The following is a 12,039-nucleotide window of genomic DNA, read 5'->3' as shown; positions in this document are numbered from 1 at the left end:
AAAAGCTATACTATCCGCTTCTTCTGGGCTATATTCTCAGCAGCATAAGGAGAATCACGTGCTAACAGCTGTCTAAATGACTCGGCTAAAGTTAGTAGCATGCTTGTTGTTTTTGTCTTTGCACTAGGATGATGTCGGCGTAAATGTGCAGTCATATTCGTTGTGTTCCCACTAGTGCTTTCAGGTTAATCTCGTTGAAATGACCTTAACGCCACAACACGGCAAATCTCCGTTAACGAGCTACCGCCGATCGCCCCGTGCATGGGGCTAGACAGCTAACACGTTAACGAGCTAACTGCGCTAACACACTAGTTCACACCAATGTAATTAAGCATTGCATGGCACATCCAACATACTGTTTTACTTTAGTCCATGACTCGCTTACCTTCAGGGTCATACGTCACATGAAAACCAAAATAATTCCAAACGCCAGATCTGAATGTTGCAAGGAGAGCTTAACTTCTGTCTCGCTAGCTCGCCCTGCGCTCTTCCTCCTGACTATGCTGTCTGTGTTGAGCGCTCAGTGGATCTGCGCTCGACAGTGCAGCCTAGGCGGAGTAGTCGAACGCAGATTCACTGAGCGCTCAACACAGACAGCATCGTCGGAAGGAAAGTTGATAAAATAAATTACAAATGTTGTATTGTTCGATACATATGCGTACCGAACCGAAAGCACTGTATCGAACGGTTCAATATCGATACGAATATCGTTGCACCCCTACATTATAGATATATCACTCCTGCACACACAAAGTCGTACTCTTTAATATTATATATAATACAATATTGCTTTTGTTCTTTCTTTTGGTTTTATTACTCATTTGTTCTGCTGCATGTTCTGTCTTCTTCAAAATAACGTGTTTTTTTTAAAAGTAAGATTAAAAAAAAAGGTCACGCTGCTCTTTGGCTCTGCTTCATAAGCATGTTTTTTTCCTCTTCTTTTTTTAAATAGAAATTTGCTATTACTGTGTATAAATCAGAGGTAAAGTACAACACAGACAGGTACTCTGACATGTCTTTCATACTTAGTGGAAGTTACAGGGATGGGAATTGGATTTCTCCCACTGCTGCCAAAATGTTTAATCTCTTTAGATGATGTGTTCCCAAAACTGTGTCCGATAAACAGCTCTGTGAGTCCATGTGACTTGTTTACAAGGCTCATTCTGCGTGCAACTTGCCTGTGCTTTGAAAAACACATCTCACCCCGGCCTGTCCTCTGCCCAGATGTTCTGCAAGTGCACCTGAGAGCGTCCTGCAGTTGGACATTAGCATGACCTTCTCTTCCTACTCTCAGATTCCACACACACACACACACACACACACACACACACACACACACACACACACACACACACACACACTAACAAATTCACTCAGTTGGGTACCCATACTAGCGATGCACTGACCTGACTTTATTCTCTCTATAAAAATCATATTTATTTGACCTTTGCTGAGTATTGATTCACTCTTTTTCCAAATCTAAAACCTGTCAACCTCTGCCATATTCCCCTTTATATGCAGTAAGATGAGGCGGTTGTTACATGGCTTTGGCTGCAGTGTTATTATGTTCAAATACAGAACCTGCAAACAGCACCGAGCTTCTGTGATAAACGGTGATCGCGGCTGCAGTGGCTTTCTGTCCGCACAGCAGATAAAGTAAAAGCCTTTTTTTTTTTTAACGTAACAGCGTGACTTGCGTTCTCCTTTTGAATCATTGATTTCTGCAAACCACAGATGTCTTGATTCTGATTTTTAACGTCCAAAGTAAAAACTGTGGATAAATCACCTGCACGACAGAGACTGATGCACACAAACACACCCTTATCCTCCCACCCTTTCCATGTACACACACACACACACACACATCACAACCTAAACACTTGTTCTGGACCATTATTTTCACTCCCCTCATCTCGCTGCTTCTCTTCTGGGCGTGCCAATCACAGTTTCTATCTCAGGTCGCTGTTCTTTTAAGCTCTACCGCAGACTACTACCAGCGTTTCCAGGTTATACGAAGCAGGTAGGAAGTCTCCCAGTCTGCAGGAGGCCCTCGGAGACAGGACTCAGACAGACATGAGTTGTTGACTGGCCACCCTGCAGTGGGCGATGGCCTGTCAGTGCTCTTGCTGTGGATTGAAAGGACATCAGAACATTATTGTGGGTCCGAACATAGAGAAACGAGGGAGCGTATTTGCTGGATTCCTGAAGTGTGTGCAAAACGCCTGGTAATTCAGACAAAGAGGAGACAGTTCAGAGTTCTTTGTTCTCTATTGTAAACCCTTTCTCCAAATATTGCATTATAGGTGTGAAGGATTAGAGTTCCGCTAATTATGAGGTTATGAATGGAATTATATCTCCCTGAGGTTGCCGAATCATTACTGTGATAATAGCAGTCTTGTTATTCATATATCAAGATATGCCAGCGAGCCTTTTATAATAAATGTGCTGTGAAGGCTTTGCTGCCTCTATAGTCTTATTTCCACTGTGAAAAATGTATAATTTTATTGCCTGCTTTCAAAAAAAGCATAGGGCACAATTTTGTGGAAGAGTCTGTATTCAAAAGTGAAGACAAAAAATGCATCTTTGAAGCCATATGTGGCTGTTTTATTCTTAAAAAGCAAGATGAAAAACATATTTCTGAGTGCAGCTCCTTTTTTTGAAGCTTCATGGAGCAAAAAGTGTTTCACTTTTTTTTAAAAAAAAGGGGAGCTCATTAATACGTAAATGACCGAGTTATTTCAAGACTTGCTTGTCAGATTAATGAGGCATATCCCTTTTAATACACACTCACTGCCATCTTCTCACACACACACACACACTTAAGACTCAAAGTGTAAGTTGGAGAGATAGAAGGTAGGATGGAGTAAGAGAGCTTGAGATGTTTTTAGAGCCCCCCAGAGAGAGGGGAAGAGTGAGGGGGAGAAAGACTGGAAGGCTTCCAAATGTTCCACTGTGGAATATCTTCAAGGACAATCAGCTAAACAGTTGATATTAAAAGAGCTGTGTGAAATCGATTGCTCAAGGTGTTATCTGCGCTGCAAAAATGGCTGGTAATTAGTCATGGCTAAAGGAGTGTTAGCGAGAGAGTGAGATGGATTTAATCTTAATAGATTTCACTGCACTGCAGATACAGTAGCTCCTGAGTGAAGGAGCTCTCCTCTTCCTCTCCCCCTCACTCACTCTGGATATCTATCAGAGGAGAAGCGGCTGAGCGAGTCGCTGTGATGTACTGCTGCTGCTTGATTTGCCCAAACCTCCAAATGGCAGAGTTATTTTTTCAAAAGGCACATTTGGCAGCTGTACTCACTTTTATTCTTCTGGCTCTCCAGCAACAGCAGCTCAGGAGCTATTATTTGTTTATGTATAAAGCTTGGGCAATGAGGCACTTCAGTCCATGGCAGCTGTTGACTTAGAGATCTTGGTGCGGCATTTAGAGGCAATCAGCGAACAAAACCCTGAGTGACTAACTGGGAGATTGTGTTGTTTGCTGCTCTGTGATGTACCGGTACCCTCCCGAAACAGGCCAGATGCGTGTGTTAGTTTAGCGATTAGTGGGGCGAGGATTGATGAAGTGAGCTGAAGCAGGGAGTGTTTGGGAGAGATGTCAGCAGGCAGGTGAGGAAACTTTGTTTATTGTGTGCGAGAGAAATACCTGGAGTTAAATGAGGCTTTGAAGCTTTTATTAAGCCTCCTGCCATACACATTTCAGAAAGAGGAAAACAAAACACATTTCATATGTTCTGTCCATCCACAACGCTCTGCAGCTAATTTCCTCAAGGGACCTCAACTGGGGTCTAATTCCAACATTTACCAGTAGCAGTTCAGAAAAAGATAAAGAGATAAAAATTAATATTAAGATGAATTTAGTTCGTTGGGATGGCCCTCCGCAAGAGTCCCAGTTTCCCTTGTAGCCCCTTGGGAATATTATTAATATTTGTCCACCCCTGATGGTCCAACCCTGTGTTCATTTTCCAGTCTGGCCTCTGACAGGAAACTAATCTGAAGAAAAGCAGAAAGTCAAAAATGAAATGGCATTACTGCTGGAAGCTTTAACATGGGAGTCTGTGAGGACTGGAGCCAGCCGTTACAGAGACTGCACTTTTTGGCTTCATTTTTCAGCCTCACAGCTTTGTTGAAACCTTTTGAATATTTGAGTTCTAGATCAAGCCAGTGAGATAAATGATTTAAATGGCTAAATTACCTCCTCAACATGTCTTGAAGTTCTCCAGAGGCCTGGTAATGAACTAATCATTTGATTCAGGTGTGTTTGACCCAGGGTGAGATCTAAAACCTGCAGGACTCCGGCCCTTGAGGCCTGGAGTTGGACACCCCTGTCCTAAACATAAGTTGGTTTGTGAATTCGCTTCCGTTACATGGTTGTTGAATTATTTGTTGATTTCATCTTGACCACAGTCTTAGTTTCACTCAATGAAAGTGACATTTTGTGAGTTTTGATTTTTTCTTGGGTTTTCTGCCAGTATATTTTCAGCCCGGTAGCTCACTCGGCTTAAACCGACGCCCTGCTGGGTCTAAGCCAGGGGTAGGCAACTCCAGGCCTCGAGTGCCGGTGTCCTGGAGGTTTTAGATCACACCCTGGGTTAACACACCTGAATCAAATGATTAGTTCATTACCAGGCCTCTGGAGAACTTCAAGAAATGCTGAGGAGTCATTTAGCCCTTTAAATCAGCTGTGATGTATCATGGACACATCTAAAACCTCCAGGACACCGGCACTCGAGGCCTGGCGTTGCCTACCCCTGGTCTAAGCAATGGGCAGTTTGTATTTTGAATATGTTTTTTGACATCAGCTACTAACCTTACATTTCCTAATGTATTTTATTCAATTCTTCACTTAATGCGGTTGATTATGAATTGTTCAGCTGACAGTTATAATCACCACTTGAGCAGCTGTACATCTAAAGTCTGAATTAGAGAGAGCAGCACCTACACAGCTCTTCTGTTTCCACAGACTACACCGTATAGTGTGGAGTTGTAGTGACTTAACAGCTTTTCAGGTGAAAAACAAGCTTCTTATTCTGCGCAGCTCAGGAAACAGGCAGTTGCATTTAGTGCTGATTTTTCTCCACAATCCAGGACGAATTCTCACAATCAGATGTTGATTACCTACACCACTCAGCTTCACAAAGGAACTGATGCTAATTAGTAAATGTGAGCATGTTAATACAGTAAAGTTTTTTTGGTTTTTTTTGGTTTTTTTTGTTTTGTTTTTTTTTCTTTATGAACTGTGTTCATTTATAATACAGTGTCAAGCTGAGACAATATTATGCACAATGCATCGCGCCAGGCTGGACAAATATCCTGAAATATTGTTAATATGTATCAACACCTGTTGCAGACAAGCGCACACACAAGCAAAGAGAGTCACAAATACAGGTTTAATCACAACAACGGGGGATAATAAGGTCACAAGATGACATTTCAAACTGATGCATGACACAAGTCATCCTAACGACTGTATAACGAGCTCGATGTTGTTTAAAAGCCTGATAAATAAACGGTTTATTTATTTGTATGTCGACTGTGGCAAAGAGGTTGCTCTCATCTGAGGCAGAACTAAGCAGCCAGCCAACAGCTGTTTGTTATAGGTCAGATATTCACAAATAACTAGGCATGCGTATGGAAAATCTGTGTGCAAGTGAACAACATAGCATTGAGGCAAACCAATTACAGCACGTTTTCAGCTGAAGTTTGGATGGAAAAAGTGAAGGTGAAAACTGCATATGTCTCTGTGTCAACTAAAGAGGCTAATAAATACAAGCATGTAAAAAAAAAGAGAAGAAGCTTGGACTGAAAGTGTGAGAATATTTCCACTCCATCAAAGTCTGTACTGCAGATAGTTACCCCTTGAAAATAGCTGTCCAAACATGTATAATGTAATTAAAAGTATTTATAAAAACAACTTTGCGGTTATTTGTTGTCATTTAATCATCACAGAGTTATGTTGGCTCATACGCCACAGAACCAGACAACCCTGCCCTTTTTTTTTTTTTTTTTTTTTTTGGCCTGTCCCGTTTGGCTCTTTTGCCATCAGAATTGTTGTCTAAAGGCAAAGAAAGATGCCCAACGGATTTACTTTACCAAACTGACCATCCCAGCCTTGCCGTAATGGTCCATTTGATTCACCTTTTATTGTTTATTTTATTTTCACTTACTGAATACGGGACAGACTTGACTGGGGGAAAGAAGGGGAGAAAGAAAGAGGGAAAGAGAAACAGCTGAGAAGAGGGACAGGGGAGAAGGGCAAAAGACAAAAACCAACAGAACGGGCAGAGAAAAAAAAATGCATATATCGATCACCTGGATCACCTGCTGAGAAAGAAAAAAGAAAGCAAGCAGAAGAGAACAAGAGTAATAGAATAAACAACATCACAATGATATATGGGAATATGACAGTAAATACTAAATGTTAAACATTATTGTGCAGCACATAAGATCAACAGAACACAGTGTGCTTTGAGGTAGGAGCCAAAAAGGGTGTAGTTTGTGGGTGTGATCACCCGTGTGTACACCTGTGAGCATGGACGCGCTTGTTTTTTGTTTTTTTAAAAGGTTCCTTCATGTAATAATCTGCTAGAGGGTGTGGGGGGGCCACAGCCCCGTCCTCCAGGGCATGAAGCAGGTGTGGAGGAGATCAAAACTCCAGACATCCAGAGGTCCCCAGAACACAAGAGACCAAGGAAGACCAACAGAGGGGCAGCCGCGCCACTGTCCCGGAAAGAGCTGAGGAGAGTCCCAGATGAGGGCTCACTCAGCAGCCGTGGAGCAGAAGCCAGGGGGAGTTGCAGTGACGCGCCCGTGAGCTCCGCCGGCAGCCAGCTGCGCCTGAGTGACCGAGCCCCAGGCCGAGAGGCCGGGGGCACCCCACCTCCGAAGTGGCCCGAGCGAGCCCCAGGCTCCAGGCCCCGATAAGCGGCCGCCAAGGAGTGAGCCGGTGTGTACCTGGACGCCCATCCCCGGACACAAAGAACCACCAACGCACCGATGTCTGAGGGGGTCCGCCACTGGCAGGGGAAGTGGTGGTGGGGGGAGATAGGCCTCCAAACCTTGGAGGGCCTGAGATGTCCCCAGAGAGGTGGCGCCTGACACCCAACCTGACATATAGACACAGACATACAGGCACACACAGATACAAACATCCATTCCCACCCTCATGCTCTCATATGCACTCACTCCACACTCAACCAACGTGGAGACAGACATAAAGAGACGTTGTACACACGATCACACTCCCCAAGCGTACTCTACAAACCGGGTCTAGGTGCCCCCGCCCCTGGAGGGGGGAACTGCACCCAGACCCAGGTGGTGTTTCCCTTTTCCCTGCGGTGGGGGGAGGCAGACCGCCCCGACTCCGCAGCAGCAGGAAGGCTCCACACTCCAGACCGCAGTCGGACGGCCAACTCCTCCTCCTAGCCCCCCTGCTCCAGCAGGTCGCAGAGAACGGGGGTGAGAGAAGACTCCGAACCTCCCTCCACCCGCTCATTGTAATGTTGATGCATGTGTGTTCTAAGGTGCATTTAAAACCCAGGAGGGCTTGGAGCTACCTGCCAGAGAGCAGCAGGTAAGCGCATGGTCCCTCCTGCTAGCCCTCAATGTCTACGTGTATTTAAAATTGAGAGGTGGGCAACGATGCCAGGGGTGGGGTGTACACCCTGATGGTACTTTGGACTCTGTGTATCGTGCCCACCCCCAAGATCCTATATGTATGTGTAATGAGAGTGTGAGTAATGTGAATGTCTAAGTTGTGGGATAAAATTAATACAGTAAAGTAAGATGTTGGACAAGGTAAACGTGATGCCTGCTAGATATTGGCACTGTTTTTCTTAGCAATAAGATTAAAACCACCAAAATGTTTAAGTACAGCAAGGATCATTTTTAACCAAAAGGTGGGGGCTCCGTAGTTTATGACAGACTGGGATTAAATGGTTCATTGTTGGAGACAATCTTCAGCTGCAGAGAAATGCACATTTTTTATTTTGCCGATCATTTATAGCAGCAGGATGGTGGATGAACGATTGACTCGAATTAACCCTCTAGGGTTTCACCACACACAAACAACCAGAAAAGCACTCAGCTGTACTTTTGTTTGTCAGAGGCCAAGTTTGAAGAAACAAAACACTTTATTTCATTGAAAAATGAATAAAATATTGGAAATTCACTTTCTACCATTTAAATTATTGATAATGTTATTTTGAGTTTACCGAAGCATGGCGTGCTTAAAAAAATTATATCCGCAACCTGCTTGTGTCTTACGGTGCAGATTTTTGGAGGAACCAGTTAAATACAAACTAAGCCCCTCGAGGGTTAAAGCGGGTTGTTTATCTTAATTAAGGAACAAGCTGCACATTGCCACCATGTGACTCATTTTGTAGGAACAATTGAGCCCTGTAGAACGGAGGAATAAGTGACGTAATCCTGCGCCTTTTACCGTGACGTTTTTCTAAACCACTCCCAAATCTGGCAGTGATTTTTGACACCAGCCCAAGTATCAGCAGTGTCCCCACTAAAAGCCTTTCCCAGTCAAAAGTTGTGTGTGTGCGTATTTTAACATTTTATTTGCCTTCAGAATAACTGACTAATACTAATTTTGAAAATATTTGTCGAGCCAGACTGTGGTTAGAACCTGCTTGTTTTCTAATGGGAGCGGCAAAGTGGCAGCGTCATTAGGAGCGAGATCACATCTGGAATTTATTTTTCTTCAGTAGCGTTTGTTAAGTAATTTATGTTACAAGGATTTACAGTGTTATAGTAAATGGTATGAATCAGCGTTTGTGTTGTTGTGGGTAGTAGCTGCAAACAAATCTGTAATTATTTGTGTGTGTATATAATTGCTTTGTTGGTTTTACACTGTTTAAGCAGGCCCTTTTTTTTTTTTTCAGTAACCAAACTGCTCTCACATTTGTAGTTTTTATTGCTTTTGTATCTAAAACATGCTTTTTCCCATCTCTTTTCTATGTTTTTCCTACAGAAGCTGAAGCAGAAGAACCAGCACCTGAAACAGATCATGGACCAACTCCGCAACCTCATCTGGGAGATCAACTCCATGCTGGCTGTCAGGAGCTGAGCCACACACACAAACACACGTGTACAAGGTGCAATCAGAAAGTTTAGAGACGGTATCTATAAAATCTTTAAAAGTAAAGTAGTCTTTACGACAGGCTGCATCTCATCCACAGCTTCCAAATAACAGCTGTAGCTTAATATGAAGCTCATTTTGTGAGCAAGGATGATCTAAGCAAACAGCTTGTAGGGACTTACTTGTTCAGCAACAACACGAGGCATAGGGTGGGTAGTGGGTGTGTCAGTGTGGCCAAAGAACCTGTGCAATGTCACCACGAACCACCGAGCTGCCGTCGTGCCAAAGTTTGTGTTGGTTGAATCTTCTCCCTCAGGACGTTGCTGCAGACCTCATTGACAGTTTGACACTGTGGATGAATTCACAGTGCACACACTGAATGTTGAAGAAAACAATGCAAAGCATGCTCTTTGTTCTGCACTTCATGCTTTGGCACTTTAGGTTCTTCTCCTGCAAAAACAACCTGTTTAGTTGTTAAGGCAAAGCAAAACAGCCAACTAAAATCGATGATCTGCGAGACAGATTTTGGCTCATTCTGGAGTCTGTTGATAGATCTGCTTGCAGACTCTGAGACACTGTGCCTGTTTCACAGCATAAATGTGCACCTGCACGTGGATACAAAAATATCAATGACCCCTGACTCACAAAAGTTAATTTAATCACCCGTTCACATTCACATAATCAATGTCTCAGTCGATTCTTTCTCAACAGGCACAAGCTCAGATTTTTTTTGATTGCACCTTGTATGTAGGACATCCACAGGTACACATGGACTACAGATAATGGATTGGTGATGGGTTCTTAAACTGGATCTATGACAGGTTACCACAGACTGGCTGAAGCAGTGCTTCACAGAAGGAATTGGTACTCTAGCAATATCAAAAGGCTTCTAAAAGAAGACATTAAAGAACAGAGGATACACGAGAGGAGACAAATGAGGCCAAGACATCCCATGGAGGAGCCAGGGGATGGAGGGCACCGGTGTCATCAGCATGGCAGAAAATATTCTGTCTACCTCGACATTCAACATTACAATCAGCATTTTTTTCCTTCTCAGTTAATCTGAAGAGTTAATGTTTTATCTGTCTGTAGCTGCTAGCTCAATAGAGGGTTTATGCCTGTAGAGAAATTGATATATTCTATTTAATCCTTATATTCTGTTACATGCCTATGTTACAAATGTATATTGTACTTGAGAACTTCAATAAGAAAAAACACTGTGGCAAAATCACGAGACTTATTGTGAATATGTTGATCTTTTTAAAGTGGATGTTAGCTTGTATTTTAATCCAACCGATTATCTGGTTCCAATTTTCATTTTCTTGTAAGTAATGGGGACAACACATGTTCAAGAACATTAGTATGCCAAGTGTACAAACAAGATTTTAGTAAAACAGCTTATTTACATCCGTAATCCTATAACAACTGAACTAAATCTTCCTGTGATTTTATTTTTTGAATCACTCTTTTTTTTGGTTTATTTAATCTGTATTTTCATTAAGCATTTCCCACAGTGTTGCTGTTTTAACACTGAGGGAAGCACAACTGAAGGGTACTAATGGACCCTCCTCATACTCTCTGATGGTAAATTCATTTGTGTTCTTCTGCTGGACCTCAGTACAGCATTTGATACCAGTTTGTGGATGTAAATGAGGAATCTTTCTCACACAGCGAGTCATGGAGTTCCTCAGGGTTCTGTGCCGGGACCTTTAATTTTTATATTGTACACACTTCTCTTAAGTGGTAGTATTACAAAACACAACATCCATTTTCATGGCTAATCAGATGAATCCCAGCTTTATTTATCCATGCAGTCACTCAAATCAGTTGGTTAAACTAAAGGCATTTCTTAAAGGCCTGGGTGAGCTCTAATTTCGTGCATTGTTGAAGTCAGCCCCAGCTGCCATGGAGTAAGAAGCAGGATACACTGCCTGTAGGGCTGTCACAGAGAGACAGACAGCCATTCACACCTGTAGGTAATTTAGAACCACCAGTTAACCTAATCCTACAAACTGCATGTCTTTGAACTGGGTGAGGAAGCCAGAAGCCGGCCAGATGGTGGATTTGAACCCAGTACCTTCTTACTGTGAGGCAACAGCGCTAACCACCTTTACAGTTCAGACAAGAGTGAGGTCATTATATTTGGCCCTAAAACCTTAGAAATATGGTGTATGTAATAAGATGCTTGCTATGGATAGCATTACCTTTGCCTCCAGTAATCAGGAGATGTCATTCAATACATATATAACAAGTATGTAAGACTGCTTTCTTTCATCTGCACTGTTTTGCCCAGTTTCACTGGCTCCCTGTTAAATCCAGGATTGAATTTAGAATCCTTCTTATCATATACAAAGTCTTAAATAATCAAACCCTGTTGAATCTCAAAGATCTCTTAGTATGATGAGATCTTCCAGGAGACCACTCTCAGCTCTTAGGTCACCAGTTCATCAAAGGTTTAACACAGAAAAAGGAATTATTCACACCTACAGCTGATTAAGATTCACCAGTTAACCTAACATACATGTGAGGAAACTAAAGGGAATCACGCAGAAACAGGAAGAACATCTAAGCACATAGAAATGACCCGGTCGACCAGTGGAATCAAACTTGGGACCTTCTTGCTGTGAGGCGGCAGTGCTAACCGCTCCATCCTTTGCCTGTCATTAGGAGGAATGCAGATCCAAAGGCACTTAGGCATTTGCTTCACTTATCAGACCCGGAGGCTACATCACTTCTTTTTATATGCAGTCTGGTCCAATCACTGGACCGCAGCGTGCTTTTACTGTGCGTGAGTGTCTTTATTGAAGACAGAATTTCTCCTCTTCATAAAAGTCCAGTTGATATTTCAAATCATCTGGTGTATTATTACAGGTGAGGCCAATTATAGCTCATCTACCCACTGTTGGAAAAATGTCACTCAATATAACTACATCTTAGGTAAAGGT

At 42.7% G+C, this 12,039-nt stretch overlaps 1 protein-coding gene across 2 annotated transcripts in view; it reads left to right on the top strand.

Annotated features, from left to right (window-relative positions):
* The window catches only part of med30 (mediator complex subunit 30), a 51,734-nt gene extending 40,774 nt beyond the window's left edge, over positions 1-10,960 (top strand). The window contains exons 5-6 of one of the 2 annotated variants that reach the window (XM_085395560.1): positions 8,987-9,070; positions 9,916-10,960. In XM_085395560.1, the coding sequence (XP_085251686.1) occupies positions 8,987-9,070; positions 9,916-9,987 (156 nt within the window). In that variant the 3' untranslated portion in view covers positions 9,988-10,960. Of the gene's footprint in view, positions 1-8,986 lie in introns of both variants that reach the window. The other variant, XM_085395559.1, reaches the window with a different exon arrangement.
* The last annotated feature ends 1,079 nt before the right edge of the window (positions 10,961-12,039 follow it).

The sequence above is a fragment of the Rhamphochromis longiceps genome, linkage group LG22 (genome assembly GCF_057381845.1).
Source record: "Rhamphochromis longiceps isolate RC_006_pf linkage group LG22, R_longiceps_female_GT1.1, whole genome shotgun sequence".
Classification (NCBI taxonomy): domain Eukaryota; kingdom Metazoa; phylum Chordata; class Actinopteri; order Cichliformes; family Cichlidae; genus Rhamphochromis; species Rhamphochromis longiceps.
Note: the sequence above shows the minus strand (reverse complement) of the source record. Positions and strands in the feature narration are given on the sequence as shown.